Source organism: Onthophagus taurus, chromosome 11 (genome assembly GCF_036711975.1).
Source record: "Onthophagus taurus isolate NC chromosome 11, IU_Otau_3.0, whole genome shotgun sequence".
Taxonomy (NCBI): domain Eukaryota; kingdom Metazoa; phylum Arthropoda; class Insecta; order Coleoptera; family Scarabaeidae; genus Onthophagus; species Onthophagus taurus.
In genome coordinates, this window is record NC_091976.1 from 4,753,583 (window position 1) to 4,771,064 (window position 17,482).

The window sequence follows — 17,482 nt, forward strand, 5'->3', positions numbered from 1 at the left end:
TAGATGTCGGATGCTATGGAAAGAGCTCAGATTCAACAATACATGACAGCAGTGAATGGGTAAAAAAGTTACAACAAGGAAATTATAATATACCTCAACCAAGACCTATATCTAACAATGGAATACCTATACCGTTTTCGTTTATTGGTGATGAAGGATTTGCCTTATCACAACATTTGCAAAGACTATACGCTGGTAAACATTTACCACGAAATAAGAGAATATACAATTACCGCTTGAGGCGCGCAAGGCGTTATGTTGAATGTACGTTTGGTATATTGAGTAACAAATTTAAAATTTTCCACCGGCCCATAAACGTTAATATTGATTTTGCTACGAATATTGTTAAAGCGTGTTGCGTATTACACAATTTCATACGTAAGCGAGATGGGTATAAGTTTGATCACACTTTGAGTATAGTTGGGTTCCAAGATCCACCCACCTGCCAGTGATAATTTACATTCAATTGGAAGACGAAGATCAGAACTATTTGGTACTGCAATCCGAAACATTTATACTGATTATTTAACCGGTGATGAAGGTTCTGTACCGTGGCAAGATTCAAAAATTTGAAATAGTCTAACCTAATTCATGAAATCTAATTCAATAGAAAAAGCTGTAAACGTACCTTGATTCACTCATTCTGGAACATTTACATGTATAATGATAAAATATTTTCATTTCATTAAATTAAATAACTTACCACAAGCATTCTTTTCTATATTCGTTTTTTTTCCAAATTCTGAATGAATATTTCATTTATCTCTTCCCATGCCTTTCTTTTTGCAACCTTATTCAAATACTCAGGAAGGCGCGAGTCCCATATTACAGGACGGGTTTGAATTGCCATAATAAATGTTTCTGTGTCGAACGACTCCATTTTACGCACGTGACGGACAACAGCACTCTGGACCTGTCTGTAGCGCGTGCAAATGCGACCAACGCGCGTTGCAAATGCGACTAACGCGCGTTAGTAGCGATGCTGTCGCGCGTTTACGAATCACTACAAAAAGTCGCCGTGGGCGAGGGGCCTAAGAGTAGCTTTACACGTGCCTGATGGACCGGCGCCGGTTTATAACCCTTTACACCTAGCCGATTTTCTACCGATCCGGTCGTGTTCTTAAGGCCCACTTTTACCACCTCCTGTTATTCTTGCTGTTATCTTTAACCTCATGTTATGTCAAAAATCGTCTTTTACCACCGTTTTTAGGTTACTGTTAGCGTTGACCTACCGGTTATTTTTGGCGTAACATTGACAGCCTCTTTGGGTGCCTGTTATCGGTCTGACCGGTAGGTTAAAAGTGATACAACTATTTCCGCGAGGTGGCGTACCGTTCAAACAACACACGTGTGTCAAATTCATAACCTAAAAGAAACGAGCGGTGGTTGTGTTTGTATTGAAATGGATTTTGAACGTGAAAGTAGCAGTGACGAAGAGATGATTGAAGATCTGGAAGAAATCAACGAATTATTTCCTATTCGTGGTGGCCGAGTCATGAAAGAAAGAATCGATCATGTTCATCATTTATCTGACGCCGAATTCGTAAAGAGGTTCCGCCTTTCCAAAGAATGTTTTCATCGGTTGTTGTCAGAGGTTGAAGAAAACATTAAACCACGAACGGAAAGGTATTGTATATTGTATAATTTGGTATCATTTGTAAAATTAAAGATATTATTTTCTAGAAATTCAGCAATATTTGCCTCAAACCGGTTATTATTAACATTAAGATTTTTTGCTACGGGTAATATGTTGCTGGCTGTGGCTGATTTTTGTGGGGTCAGTGAAGCTGCAGCATATTTCGAAACAATATTTCGAAACTTTGCGATAACATATATATTTACAATAACTAATAAACAACGTAACAAAATAATAAAATAAATTTTTTTCTAATGAGGCCAATTTTTTCTTTTTAATTTCTAATTTATATTTTAGTACCTCCATTTCTAATTGGTGCCGTTCTTTTTCATTAGCAATTTTTAAATTGCACAGTTCTTTTTTTTTCAATATACTCATTGTAACTGTTGTGAATTGTTTTGTTTTCACCTGTAAACTATTTTTATTAACTCTCCTAATCTTACTGTATTTATTTCAACTCTACCTTTTCGTTTGCCACTTTCTAAAACACTACTCTTTCTCTTCCGTAATTGTTTGGGAGTCCAAACATTCCAATCACTTTCTTTCTGATTTTTGTTAACTTCCTCCTTTGGGGTGGGTGTGTTTATTTGTGATTCTGAATCAATAAATAATTCTTTGCCGGCCTATTCAGAACTAGCACCTGCTGATGCAGATGTTTGTTCTGTAAGAGACATATTAGCACCTACATCAGCAGGTGCTAACGATATCTCCGACAAAAAATTGTTTACCGAGTCAGAATCACAAATAGACCTCATTCCGTCTACACTCAAAATTATCAAAGCTAGAAAGAACATAATCATATTAATGAACAAATTCCACATGAACAGATAACAGAGGCTATTCTATATTTATAGTTTAAACCTTAAAGGTACATTAAAATTTACCTTTAATTTTTTCGGTGTGAGTTGTATGTCGGAACAAGGACCTCCACCAGTTTTCATTTGTTCCTGTTTCATGTCCGCACATTTTTTGCGAACGGTTTTTTTTTTAAATTCATATTTTGTGAGCAACGATTTTGAGTCTCTTGCTACTCCCGTTGTAGCGCTCATCGTCGCCGCTATCTCCTCCCACACCTGCATACAATAAATCGCCATAACATTGAAATTGAAAATTGTGTTTTATACTACACTTACATTTTGTTTCTCTTTCCAGGTGACGGTATCACTTTTTTTATTTTCAATAACTTTTTTTCGGTCGGAGATCAATTCGATCAATAAATCGACCTCTTCCATTTTAAAGTTAACTGATCGCGGACGTTTTTTGTCGCCTGAAGTTGATTGAATGGAATCCATAGCCATTTTCTCTTAGTTTTCTAATCACGACAACTACACAACGACAATCGCTAAGAAATGTCACTTGTCAAAAAGTTGTTTACAAACATTTACAAATAACCCAATTTTAGATCATTTATACGTTCGGCCAACCGTCTTCATAACATTCCCCTAGATATATCTCCTAACCTTGCAATAAACTTAACCTCCTCATAAGTCGGAGTGGTAAAAGCCGTTTTCGAGATAACCTAATGTTACGCGCTAACCTCCTGTAATGCTAACAGCTAGAATGACAGGAGGTGGTAAAAGTGGGCCTTAATTGCTCAGTTTAGCTCAGTCTCGAAAACAGGGATTATGAATCGCAAATGTGTTATTGCTATGTTGTTTCTTTACCGAAGACGTCGTCGTCGTCGACTTCAGAAGGAAAGGAAAAGACTATATCGGGTGCACCCTATAGTTCAAAAAAGACTCCTTGTGGGGGCATTTTATACTTTATTCCAAGAATTATTACAACATGACCAAAAATTCTTCAACTATTTTCGTATGTCCATCGCTTCGTTCCATGAGTTAAACCACAAATTAAAGGACGTTTTACAACGCCAGGATACAGTTATGAGGGATTGCATTGAACCTATGCAGATGTTAGCAGTAGCAACAAGGTAAGTAACAATTTTTTAACTTAAAACTTTTAATATAAACTTAAAACATTTACATAATTATATATGTATAATCATTAACGTGAATCACTGCCGAAATCAATCGAGGATACGGACGATGTCTCGGACAACATTCCGTCAGGAGAAAAGCATTGTTGCCCATATGATGAATAATACTGGCGTGCAGAAGTCGTTTGCAATTCCGACTGAGTGCACCGTTCATCGGCTCTTGATGCTACCTGTAATGTGTGAAATTGGCTGCCAGTTCCAGTTTCTAATTGTTGTAGTTTCTGTGTAATCTGTCGACGAACCTCAGAGGCTGGTGATCCTTGTAACATATGATATTGACTACCAGTTACAGTTGTATATTGCGTCTCTGGATATCCCTGTGATGCATCATAATGGGATTCAGTTGGTGAATGTGATGTGAAATCATGTGATTTATCGTTTCCTGTCATGGACTTCGCAGTTGCTGATGATTTCTCTTTTTTAATAGTCGAAATAAGTTGAAGAACGCCCATTTGAAGTCGTATAACGTCATCTTCATCGAAAGAATTCAGAGAGGAGATAATACCTTTGAAGAATGATAAATGTCGATTTTCTTCTTCACTATGGCCCAGTATCTGTAGCATTTTCTCTTCAACGGGATCAATTTTAGTCTTTTTTATGATTTTAGAACGATTATCATATCCTGGTATTTTGAAAGGGGGCTCAGTTCCTTCATTTTGCTCAGATGAATCCTTCTCGTGCGGATGACTGTCTTCAGTTGAGCGCTCTTCAGTAACCTTATCTAAAAATTTTAGCTGATCATTATAGACATACTTTTTTAAGTGTAATGCGCCAGCGCCAGATTTTGTGGCATCTTTAACTTTTTTTTTTTCGATTTCATGTACGAGTCGCGAATATTCGACCATCTCTTCAGAACATCTTTACCTGAAACAATTTTTTTTATTTCAGATATCTGGCGAGTGGCTGTACCTTCACTGACCTACATTATACCTATAGACTAGGCCTAACAACAATAAGTAATATTGTCAGAGATGTGTGTTTAGCTATATGGAATGTGCTAAGATTAGAATGTCTACCTGAACCGACAAAGCAAAAGTGGGAAGGTATCGCTTCCACTTTTGAAAAAAGAGCAAATTTTCCTAATTGCTTAGGCGCAGTTGATGGAAAACATGTTAGGATAGTAAACCCAGTTGGGTCTATGTATTATAATTACAAAGGGTATTAATCTGTGGTGTTAGTGGCTGTTGCGGAGTCCGATTACCGATTTATTTATGTCAACGTAGGAAGTTACGGAAAAGATTGCGACTCCTCAATATTCAAGAACTGCTCACTATGGAAATCAATTTTAAATGGCGAACAAGAACTGCCCGAAGCAAAATTCCTTCCAGGTATGACGAATAAAGAAGTCCCATATTGTTTTGTCGGTGACGAAGCATTTGCCCTACACCAGCACTTTCTTCGACCCTTCGGTGGACATAATCTTACCATAACCAAAAGGATTTTTAATTACCGCTTAAGCCGAGCCAGACGGTATGTAGAATGCACATTTGGTATTTTGTCCAACAAGTGGAGAATATTTCATCGAGCAATAAATTTAAAACCAGATTTTGCAGTGAATATAGTGAAAGCCTGCGTTGTTCTACACAATTTTGTTCGGAAAAGAGATGGTTACAAAATTGACGATACGTTTACTGTGACTGGACTGGCAGAATTACCTGGAGCAACTGTAGTACGTGGAGGAACCGCAGCTAATGATATTAGAAACATATATGCAGATTATTTTATGTCAGAAGTCGGATCAGTCAGTTGGCAAATGTCAAAAATTTAACAAAATAAAAAAATATGATTTATAAGTACTTACCAAATTTGTTTTTTTCATTATCATTCATATCGTTAAATGTTGGATCAAGCGCGCAGCACACGTCTTTCTACGCATTTTTCGTCAAAACTTTATTTATGTATTTTTCTACAGTTTTGTCCCACAACACCGGCTGAGCTTCGACCAAACTAATCAACACTTCAATGTCTATTTCTTGCGACATTGTAATGACTACTAGAAAATTTAAAAAATCGCAATACCGGCTATCCATATAGACTACCGACACGGCACATGTGAACGCTATAATACAAATACTCATACTACTACGAACCATCCGGTACCCGGCTCCGAGTGCTCCAGTGGGTATAGCCGGCGACAAGGCGGTTGCCAGCGGCCGGATCGGTGCCGGGTAGGTTCGTCCGGTACGTCGGAAATAGTGCACACTAGCTTAAGGTGGGATTTCCTAAGCGCGCCTGCCGCAAGCGTCAACGCACACGTCTGACGGATGCGTCAAAACGCTGCGTGTAGACGCAGCATGCTGTTTTCCAATAAGCGTGTCACCGTGCGACGGACCTGCCGCAAATTAGTCAAATTTGTTTGACTATTTTTTTTTAACGACGTTTGGGTAACCGTACAATGGACCCGCAACATAATAATAAATTGCTTCTCTTGTTACAAGAGCATGACGGTGACGAAATTTTGTTATTACTTTTGAGAAAAAACAAAAGAAAAGTTGCGCGTAATTTGTATCAACGTAGACTGAAAGAGGGTTTTTCAAATACTCTCTTAAAAAATCATTTATTACTAGACGAGCAGACATTTAAACAGTTTTTTAGATTGAATAAAAGTCAATTTCATTTTATTCTTGGACTTGTTGGTGATAGATTAACAAAACCATCATCAAGAAGGGTTAGATTACCAATTACTGCAGAAGAAAAACTAAGTTTAACATTAAGGTAAATATCATTATATTAAGTAGTATACAGGTGTATCTGAATGACTGCAATAAACTTCAAGGGGTGATTCTTTAGTGAATTTTAAGGGTACTTTCATATATGAAAAAAATCTTAGTAGGCTTTGCAATCTTAAAATTCACTAAATAAGCACCCCTTGAAGTTTGTGCAGTCATTCAGTTACACCCTGTCTAATAATACATTAAGTTTGATCATCATCATAATTTAATGCTATATCGCTAATGGTATCGCTATCTGTGGTTCCTGATCCCTGTTTAATTTGAAGCGATCTGATTTCAAATTCGCTGACCACCTCAAAAATTTTCGATTTTGCAGCTGTTATGAAATTAGGTGGAAATGTTTTCACCGTTAACGCCATACTTCTGAAAAATGATAATGTCGGATCTTCATCATCACTTCTTTTAGAGGTGCTTAACTTTTCCACTAATTTTTCCCGCTCATTAGCTCTTTTCTCCAATATTTCTAATATTCTTGTGTTGTTATCTTTTTTCTTTTTAGTAACAAAACCGAGAGGAATTGATGATTTTCTTTTTGCGGTTTTGCTAAGAGAATTATTGTCTTCCTCTTTTGATTGTTCCGGTGCAGATGTTTGCAAATCGTCCAATACGTTTCTTGAATCTTCAATCATAACATCTTTCTGAAGTACATTTTCTTCAGGCAGCGTTGTTACTACGTTGTAGGATGCGATGTTACTCTGACTGCTAATAAAAGAATTTGAGTTCTATAGGGGTTTGTTTTGAATGGCTGAATATTTCAAAATAAAAATTATTTTACCTTCGTTCATATGAAACGTTATCTAGAAAAGTAAGCTGTGTGAATAAGGGCCATTTACATTTTGGCTGTGCAGCAGAGCCTGTTCCTGGTTGATTGCGTTTCACCTTCATATACCGAGAGATCAAAAAAGCCGGTCCGCTAAAAACTACTTTCCCAAGCGCTTGATACCAATACTTACTCTCCTCGTCACAGCCTCCTCCCATCTCTACTTGTTTTTAATTTTCAACGTTCTTATTGGTCGACGAGGTGATATCGATTTTTAGTTTCAATGGTTTCGATCAGCTGAGCTCAGAGTCGTGTTCTTGGTTTTGGCGTTTGGTGTTTTCAATATTTCATTATGAATTTATTGCGGTTTAATTTAATGTTATCTGTCTTTATTAACCCTTCGTCTGTAAACGGTTTTCTAGCACCTTCCGTCTGTAAAGGTGGGTCTTTCGGGTCCGGCCGTTTTTTCATCCTGTTAATGCACTTAAAAAATTTTATAAACAATTCATGATAATGTTCGAAACCTTCAACTTGATAAATCAATCATAAAATTATCGAAAAATTTATTTTTGCATACATATTTTTTTATACAAATGAAGAAATTCAGTTAATAAGAGTAATTTACTAAAAAAATCATAACTTTTGAAAAAGTAAGATATCGAAATTTTTGAAAAGAAAATTGATAATGAAAATAATGCTAATTTTTACAAAAAAATATTTTCTTTTATTTATTTAATATTAAGTGCTTAAGTTTGTACAGATAAAATAGACAATAAAATAAACGTTAGGAATTAGTATTATTTTATTTGTTCTAATTTTAATGTATTTATTTATTAAGTATATCAGTATTTTTTATCAAAAAACTATTAAAGCATATTAACCAAACATTAAACAAAATTATTACTTCTTAAGTAAAAAAAACTATTGTACACAATGAGCACAACAAACGCAACGATGTTCCTCACAGACAGGTTTTTGACACTTTATGCAGCAATACCCCGTTTTTTTATCTTTATCGCTTTTACAAAAATGACATCTCTTTCTCTTCGTTAGTTTATCTGTTTTTAAGATTGGATTGTCAAACTCATTCAAACCTAAAATCTCTATGATGCCATTGACTATGGATTTGTGCATTCCGTTCGTCGTTAAGCGATCTTGTAAATGTGGTTTTATAAGTGCAAGAGACAGTTCTTTTAAAAACTCTCTTTTATTTTTATTTTCATTTTCAGGTAAAAAATTATATAGAATGCACCCATTAACACTGGCCTGATCCAACATGCCCAAAAAAAAGCGCATTGGCCAGCGGCTGGTTGTACGGGTGCAGGAATAATTTCCACAAAGCTGGTCAAAGACATCTGTACCACATTTGTTTTTATTATAAAATTCTATAATTTCCGGCTTTCCATTATTTTCACACGCTTTTCCGGTTTTATGCATTGACGACAACAACAAAACAACTTTATTTTTCTTTGGGCAATACGAGAGTAAAATGTTCTGCCCGTCGTAACCATACCTTGCAGCGCCGATCGAAACATTTCTTTTGAATGATTCCGGAATTTGACGCTTATTTTTTCTAAGTGTGCCTACCATTGATATATTAAAATTTTTTTTCATTTTGTTACAAATCTCAACTGAAGTGAACCAATTATCGCACGTAATATTTCTATGGGTGTTATGAATTGGTTCACTCAATTTACGCACGTAATAGGAAGGAACACTCTCACCTTGTTCTGTCTGTACTTTTCCAGTGTACGGTATGGCATTGTACATATAAAAAGTTTTTGCGTCATTCATGGAAACTATTTTGATTCCATACCGCGCCGGTTTTGATTTTATATAAACACGTCCCGAAAAACGTCCACGAAACCCTAATAACTGTTCGTCAATAGTTAAAAACTGGCTCGGAGTATAGTTATTTTGGCAGTTCTGTATAAAAATATCCCAAATTTGACGAATTGGTGCTAGTGCGTCTTCAAGGCGTCTTGCAGATCGTGTAGCCTTGTCATCAAATCGAAGCCGACAACTAATAAATTCGAATCGTCTTTGTGACATTGTCGCTTTATGCAGTTTTGATCCAAACTCGCGCGACCAGATCTCCGTTAAATTTACACGATTATTGTTTTGCATGCCGCCAAAATATAGGAGACCTATAAATGCCTTCAACTCGTTTAAAGTAATTGGTTGGAACGATGCACAATCATTGTTGTCCTGTATAAATCGCTCGATTTCGGCGTTAGTATATTTCAAAACAATGTTTAAAATGTCCTGAGTGAATAATGTGCTCCAAATTTCTAGAATTGTACGTGATCTTGCAGCCGCACCAATGACTTTAGGCAAAATGATAGTAATATTTGACCTACGGCCTCGAGATTCTGGCGTAGTGAGACACCATTGATGCTTATCCTTCCCGTAAACAAATTTTCGACGTCTGCTTCCTTCTACAGTCTCTGGCTCATCCTCAACTACACTTTCGTCTTCTTCCGATTGTTTATCTGAAACATGACTTTCACTATCATCACTGTCAGCCTCTTCAACATTATCGATTTCTTCTTCACTGTCTTCGCCTCCAAAATAAGAAATTATTGGACGTTGGCGAAGTACGCGCGCTACGTCGTCAGCCGATCGTTGTGCCATTTTGAGTTATAGCACTGAGAAAAATTTGTTTGATTGTTTTTTTTTGTAGTCAAAAAAGAACGTCAATGCAAAAAATAAATTTTTCGATACTGCTTTAAAAGTTGACGTTTACACAGTACTTAGCAACTGTCAAAACAATTGTTTTTTGTCCACAGCACGCTACGTCCTATATGTAAAAGACTTTTACGTCCAGCTACAATAATCAAAGAATTTGATACTGAATAAATTACAAACGCAAAATAATTAACATTTTATTGTTTTATCATTTCATATTTAAATGCAAATTTATAATAGTATATTTGTGACATTTAAAATTCGCTATCGCTCGCAATAGCGCTCGTTCTCGAATGTAAAAGTTTCATTTCACTATCTTATATCAAAAATAAAAATTTTCACTTTCCTGCGAGATCAGTATACGCCGGCTGTAAACCTGGGTCTTTTGTGTTCGCTACAGATTTAACCTGTTAACAACAACTGTACAACAGAAAATGAAAACTTTAACCTTGTGCGTTCATCACCTATCACACATTACCTTTTTTTAGGTGGGGGTCCGAACTATGTCTATTCACTTCTTAGAAAATTATTTGCCTAAACAGTTGTAGCTCGGACACGAAATACCCAGGTTTACAGACGAAGGGTTAAGATAAAAATTCGATTGTGATTTTTCTCTAAGGTAAATAATTATTTTATTTTAAATCGGTTTGGTATAAATTTTGTTGATTTATTTTTAGGTTAAATCATACCGTTCACCTTAGAAGAAGACAAGTTTCAAAGTTTCTTCTCCAATCTTATCTTCGAAATGGAGTAAAAGATCAAAATGGGATATGAAAATATTCACAAGTCTTTGTGTAGAGGAATTTAGGGAGACATGCCTGGAAAATGTAGTGAATTACCTTATGTCATGACATTAGGAAAGTTGTCAAAGTGCTTTGTTACAAGAATTCATTGAACAATTACATGATGATGAATTGGAAGAAGGATTTTTTCAACATGACAATGCTACTGCACGAACAAACAAAAGATTCCTTCATTAATTTTATGATGATTGAGTAATCGGTAGAGGATGTTGGCCACCTCGCTCACCTGATCTAACCCCACCAGATTTCTTTTTATTCGGTCATTTCAAAAATTCTGTCTACAAAAACCGTTTACAGACCATAGAAGAATTGGAAGATGCAATACGACACAATGTTCAACAAATAACTGCAGAGCAACTTGTACAGGTCTTCGATAATATGAAAAAAAGAATCACTTTATGTTTAGAAAAGAATGGTCAAGATTTTGAATTCGTTTTATAATAAATAAAACTTCTAAACCTTTATTTTTATAATAAAATAAAAGATCTTTTTTTGATTTATGAAATAAATTAATTACAAAAGAATAGTTTAAAGGCTTTTCTTTTTATTAATTAATCCTTTTTAATTATTTTCATCATAATTTAAATTTACATCCACCAATCTAACTCCAGAGAGAATTTATTTCGAATTTTCTTTAACGAGAGTAACATTTTTAATTTTGTGCGTGTGAGTTTTTGAGGTTATGTTTACTAAACTAAAAGTTGCCTCCCATTTCCCCACCACTATTAAAACAAGTGGAAGGAGGGTGTGACCGCTGTGACGAGGGCAGTAAGTATTGGTATCAAGCGCTTGGGAAAGTAGTTTTTAGCGGACCGGCTTTCTTGATCGCATTGTAGGTGTCCCTAATGTTGCGCCATCTTTTTTTACAATCAGCAGCTAAAACAATTTTTTTGTTTTTTAGATTTCTTGCTACCGGTGAAACATTCAGGTCGTTAGCATTTACATTTCGAATTTCATATGGCTATATTAGTATTATTGTGAAAGAAGTAATTGAAGAATTACGCAACAAATTGGTTCCTTTATATCTGAAACAACCAACATGTTCTGATTTCGAAAAAATTGCCAAAGATTTTTATGGGAAATGGAATTTTCCAAACTGCATAGGGGCGATTGACGGCAAACACATAAGAATATTGTGCCCAAAGAACAGTGGATCCTTATTCTTTAACTATAAGAATTATTTTTCAATAGTGTTGCTGGCTATCGTTGATTCGAATTACAAGTTTACTGCTATAAATGTTGGCTCTTACGGCAAAGAAGGGGATAGCAGTATTTTTGAAAAATCACCTATGGGTAACCATATTCGTTCTGGAACATTCAACATCCCTGATGAAAAAGCATTGCCAGGATCAGACGTGGTCTTACCACACGTTATAGTGGGTGATGAAGCTTTTCGTCTTGCCCCACACATGATGAAACCCTATCCAAAAAATCAGGCAACGCTCGATAATTCAAAAGCAATTTTTAATTACCGATTATGTCGCGCAAGAAGAGTATCTGAAAATGCATTTGCTTTACTTTCGCAAACATTCCGAATATTTTATGCTCCAATAGCAGTTAAGCCTGAAACTACAGATGCAATAATACCTGTAACATGTTGTTTACACAATATGTTACGGGATGAATATCTGCAGAAAGGAAAACCAATATACAACCAAGACATTGAACTGCCTGTAAATAACATGTTCCCTATTGCTAGAGGAGGAGGATTTGGCAATGTTGCAGGCTTCGAAATTCGGAATCAGTTTAAAGACTACTTTAATTCCCCACAAGGTTCAGTACAATGGCAAGAGGATTGGGTACGAAGGGGTTTAATATAGTCACTTTATAAAAAATGTTACCTTACTTTTATAAAATAAATATATATAAATTATAAAGTAACTTGCTTTTTCTTTGCACATTTTATGATATTTGTTTCCAAATATTGTCTCGAATATATTGATTTTTATAATCCGCTTGGCCGCTGTCGTACAAAACAACATAATTTGATACACATTCTATCAATTTTTCATCTTCTTCGGAAGAAAAATGAAACTTTGAACCCATTTCGAATGCGGCTGTCAATCGCGCATATAGACTACTTTCGAAGCAGACGTCTACTTGACGCACGCGTCAGGTGCACCGCATTGCGTTTGACTAGGTTGCATCGGTGATTAAGCGTCGGACGCACGCGTAGCACGCTTGCGGCAGACGCGGTGAACGGTGAACTTGACGGGCCTCTTGAGGTTCCTGGAATCTTCCTTAACCCTCTTCATCGGATCTAAAACAGACGGAAAATATATTAGTTAATATTCGCTAAATTAGCGATATCGGAAGTGGATTTGGAAAGGACAGTCGGGTTCCCGGATCGTCAGACGAGAAGCAGCCTTGGCCGTTTATGGCGAAGGTGTTCAACGTCGTAATCCGTTAATCCCGCTAGGAGGGGATTTGGGTGGTCGTCTAAGCGGCAGACGCGCTTAGGAAATCCCACCTTTATACAACACCAGTTCGATCACCCGGCGCCGGAACGGCACCGGACGCATCTATCAGGCTCGTGTAAAGCTACTCTAAGGGATCACGCGATTAGGATATCTTCTCCGATATTCTTCAACACTCCTTCTGCAGTTTCCTTCACAGAAACCTAGCATTAACAACATGGCCACTTGTTCGCCAAATGAAAATTTTCCGGACATTTTCAAAAGAAACAGTAAGCAATAACTAAAAAATCAAATAACGCAAATAACTTTATAATCTATATGTGAAGTTTGACGTACAATTTCATAACCGACTACTGAATTTTCGCTGATTTTAAGTAACATTAACGAAATACTTGTCTTTGGTTATTTGAGTTTTTTATGAAAACGACAAAGTTTTTTAAAAAATAATAAGAGTAAAAAAGTTGTAGAATTATATTCCACATGAAATAAGGTAATAATGTATTAAATCCACCAAACGGTTAAAAAAGTCGGTCAAAATTTAGGGTACCATCACACATAATCAACCCTTTGAAATGGCTCAATTGATCTCAATTTGCTACCAATTAATACCCTTGGTACACTCATAACGTATACCAAATTTGGTATTTGAGAAATTGAGGAATTTGAGATAAGTTGCGTTAAATCATCTTAATTTTATGTCCTCTACATGTTCCTGCTCTGTGTCGGTTCTTTTGTGAATCAGCCTGTATTGTTGAGCCTCTAAAGCGTTCCGTAATGGCATTGATTTTAATTGAATTTGTCCGACGTTTCTACCAAAAACCTCAAACTCGTTTTCTTCTACTGGGGTATTAACAGATTAATCTGTGCTAATCTTCGCCTTTTCTTTGATGTACGTGGAGTTTATGGAAACCATAAACTGACTCTTGTGTTGAAATTTCGGGAGATGCAATTGGCTGTTCGATGAAATTATCATTGTCACCTTGATTATCAATACCTTCCAAGTGTTTAGGACTCAGGGTCTGAAAAAGTTGAATAAGTCTGTTTCAAATTCGTTTTTTATAATATTTTCATATGTACATGTTATAGTTTTATATAAAATAATTTGCAATTGTTATATATAACCTTTTACCAGTTTATTTTATTATTTAGGTTCCTAATGAAAATGAATGGAAAATGATTGAAAATGGATTTCGAGAAAAATGGCAATTTCCTGGATGTTGTGGAGCTGTGGATGGCAAGCACGTAGTCATCAAAACACCTGACAATGCCGGAAGCTTATTCTATAATTACAAACAATCAAACAGAATTGTTGACCATAACTACTATTTCCGTTATATAGATGTGGGATGCAACGGTAGGGTTTCTGATAGAGGAGTGTTTCGTCAATGCAATATATACCGTGCTCTTGAGAATGGTTTATTACCAAAAAATTATTTCTTAGTCGGGGATAATGCAATTCCGTTAAAAGTATATTTGCTTAAGCCCTTTCCAGGAACTGGTTTAACCCTTAACCCAGCGGTTCTTTAACTCTCTTTGTTTAAGTACCCCTTAAAAAGCAAACTTTTTCTGCGGATCCCCTTCTCTATTTTAATGTTAAATAAATGAAAATAAAACCTTTCAACAAACTTCTCTTTTAAAACTAAATAAAAAATACATATGTAGGAATAATGAAAAAAAGTCATTCTTATTTCATGAACTTTGTAAAGTAATACAAAAAAAATACATTCTAATTATTATCAACAAAAAGATATTTAAATAACAGAGTATTTTGTATGTGAGGGATGGAGTTGTTTTTCTGAAACCAATTGTTTAAAATCCGGTGAGGTTAAGGAAACGTTCAATCGCAGGTCTGGTTCCACATCTAAACGATTCCTGTATTTATTTTTTAAATAACTTAATGTGGAAAAGTTCTTTCACACAAATATGTGCTCGAAAAAGGTAACAGAAATTTTGTTGCCTTTTCTCCTATTAGTGGATATAATTTTCTTACTGATGTCCAAAATTCTGCAAGTGTTTTGGTTTGGAAAACTTACTTTAGAGATCCATCACAAGTAAGTTCTGCAAGTTGGTCCTGTTCATATGTCGACAAATTATGCAACATAGATATATCATTACATTGAAAAGGATTCCTAAATCGAGAATAGCTTCTTAATGATACTCGAAGGCTTTCGAGATGTTGAATAAATTCTAATATAATAGATTCAGACAATTTTTGTTCTGAACTTTTCAGAAAATCGTTTAGTATTGAAAAATTTTCCATGTTATAATTTTTAATTCTAGTTGTCCATAAACCAAACTTTTTAATGGAAGCTTCGATGTTATCTTGCACTTTAAATATATTTATAGTTGGACCTTGTAATTGTAAATTTATATCGTTCAGATATTGAAATATGTCAACAAGGTAAGCCACCTTTGCTAACCAGTGAAAATCATTAAACCGGTCCTTGAGATGAAAATTTGGATGACTTTTCAGAAGAAATAAGTATATCTCCTCCCGAAGTTCAAATACTCGATTTAATACTTTTCCTCGAGAAAGCCAGCGAACATCGGAATGGAGAAGTAGCTGTTTATGTTGACTTCCCATTTCTTCGCAAATAACTTTAAAAATTCGCGAATTCAATGGACGACCTTTAATAAAATTAACAACTGTAACAACTTCATCGAATGTTTTCATTAAATCTGTAGGCATCCCTTTTGCAGCTAGTGCCGCACGATGTATACAGCAATGCGTCCAAGCAGCATTAGGCGCAACATCTTTCACTAAACCTTGAAGTCCTCTTACAGTGCCGCTCATAGCACGAGCCCCATCCGTACATATTCCTATGCATTTTGTCCATTCAATATTATTTGTTTCTATGAAATTATTTACACATTTGAATATCTCTCCTCCTGTACTATGTGTTTGTATTGGTTGGCAAAATAAAAAATCTTCACATATGTTGTCCTCACAGTCATATCGAATAAAAACCAATAAATTTTCGTTGTCGGCAACGTCTTTACTGTCATCAAGTTGCAATGAATAAAATTGACTGTTTTTTATTTTCGAAATTAATTGAGTTAACATTTTCTGCCATATCTATTATTCTTTTTTTCACTGTGTCATTCGACACTGCAATCAGATTGAAGTTCTTTGCTGCGTTATCACCCAACATTGTCGTAACAATTGTTTTCACCACTGGAAGAATCAAGTTTTCCCCAAAAGTATGAGGTTTTCCTGATTTCGCAATCAGTAGTGCCACTTGATATGAAGCAATAACAGCTTTTTCATTATTACTCCCAAATGCTGTTTTCTCGATCAACTTTTGACTTGCTTTTAAATCTCTAAGTTTGTTTTGAAAAAAATCGATATTTTTAGTGACATGCTGTTCATGTTTTGTTTGTAGATGACGACGAGGATTTGCTGGCTACATTGATTCATTTGATAACTTTTCATGGCAAATAACACAAAGCGGCCGTTCTACGTTGTCGACAATTATGTTTGTATAGCCTAATGATAAATATTCAGAACAATATTTCCGTATTTTAACTGATGAAACCTTTTTGGAACTCACAGCACTATTTTCTTGATAGCTTTCTTGATCCTCGTCACGCTTACGTTTGCTTGTACCGGGTTTTAACCAGCGATCCATGGTAACTACGAAAATGCAAACAAATTTAACTTACCTTAGATATTCATCTTGCACATTCACATACCTGTTTGTTATTTAAATAACACTGCAAATTATTTATCAATTACGCTTACGCTCACTTAAGCCTCGGTGTACTCGAGAGCGGCACCGTCAAAGCGGCGCTGAGCATCGTATCGTAAGTTTACGGCGGCGTCAGTCGTATGCGAAGCGGTCGTCACTACGCTACGGTGAGAAATAGTTTGCCAACGGTTTTTGTCGGTGGTGTGTCGCGTCAGGGATAATATCGTTACTCAATTTTTTCATTTATAATTTAAAATTCAGTAATATTTAAAAATTACTATTTTGATGATTATTAATGAAGTCACGGACGTCCGACTATTAACTCGCGGACCCCAGTTTAAGAACCGCTGCCTTAACCCCTTCACGCCCAGAATTAAATTGAAAATAATCTCTGCAACACCAACTTGAGCCTTAACTTGAACTTTCCAACCTTCTCAATGTCACAGCAACATTACTATCTTATATTATAATACGTTATGACGCCACCGTTGGCGTTCTTGGTGAAAAGCAGTCACATTACTAGAACGCCACCGTTGGCGTCACTGGGCGTGAAGGGGTTAAGCAGAAGGTATTAAATTATCGATTATCGCGTGCTGGGAGGATTGTGCAAAGCGCTTTTGGTATAATGGTCAGTAGGTTTGCATAGCTGACTCAGGACTTCAAGACTAGATGAATCAAGTTTCGGCCATTCTGTAGACCTAGAAGATCAAGTAAGAGGTTATTACTTGCACCGCCTAGAGCGTTAATGAACCACTCAACAC

At 35.8% G+C, this 17,482-nt stretch overlaps 3 protein-coding genes and 1 long non-coding RNA gene across 4 annotated transcripts; 2 read left to right on the forward strand and 2 right to left on the reverse strand.

Moving 5' to 3' along the window:
* Positions 1 to 1,539: 1,539 nt before the first annotated feature.
* On the forward strand, positions 1,540 to 5,748 carry LOC139431898 (uncharacterized). Its single transcript, XR_011641933.1, has 3 exons — positions 1,540 to 1,626; positions 1,684 to 3,566; positions 4,521 to 5,748. It is a non-coding gene; the product is annotated as an uncharacterized lncRNA (long non-coding RNA).
* Positions 5,749 to 8,045: 2,297 nt separating this feature from the next.
* LOC139432008 (piggyBac transposable element-derived protein 4-like) lies at positions 8,046 to 9,758 on the reverse strand. The gene has a single exon (XM_071200337.1). It carries the CDS (start codon positions 9,756 to 9,758, stop codon positions 8,046 to 8,048), a length of 1,713 nt encoding a protein of 570 aa, XP_071056438.1.
* A 1,481-nt stretch (positions 9,759 to 11,239) lies between these two features.
* LOC139432234 (uncharacterized) lies at positions 11,240 to 12,496 on the forward strand. Its single transcript, XM_071200681.1, has one exon. The coding sequence runs from the start codon at positions 11,461 to 11,463 to the stop codon at positions 12,433 to 12,435; it is 975 nt and encodes a 324-aa protein (XP_071056782.1). The 5' UTR covers positions 11,240 to 11,460; the 3' UTR covers positions 12,436 to 12,496.
* A 1,402-nt stretch (positions 12,497 to 13,898) lies between these two features.
* Positions 13,899 to 16,096, reverse strand: LOC139432009 (zinc finger BED domain-containing protein 5-like). The gene is made up of 2 exons (XM_071200338.1): positions 15,554 to 16,096; positions 13,899 to 14,051 (listed from the first exon to the last, which is right to left on the reverse strand). The coding sequence occupies exons 1-2, from the start codon at positions 16,094 to 16,096 to the stop codon at positions 13,899 to 13,901; spliced, it is 696 nt and encodes a 231-aa protein (XP_071056439.1).
* Between the last annotated feature and the right edge of the window lie 1,386 nt (positions 16,097 to 17,482).

What these genes read in the sequence shown, in the direction of transcription:
- LOC139432008 (XM_071200337.1), bottom strand. Translation starts at nt 9,758, where the DNA reads ATGGCACAACGATCGGCTGACGACGTAGCGCGCGTACTTCGCCAACGT.
- LOC139432234 (XM_071200681.1), top strand. Translation starts at nt 11,461, where the DNA reads ATGTTGCGCCATCTTTTTTTACAATCAGCAGCTAAAACAATTTTTTTG.
- LOC139432009 (XM_071200338.1), bottom strand. Translation starts at nt 16,096, where the DNA reads ATGTTAACTCAATTAATTTCGAAAATAAAAAACAGTCAATTTTATTCA. An exon ending in GCTGGCTTTCTCGAGGAAAA is followed by an intron (nt 14,052 to 15,553) that starts GTATTAAATCGA and finishes CAACTTTTTCAG; the next exon opens with ACCCTGAGTCCTAAACACTT.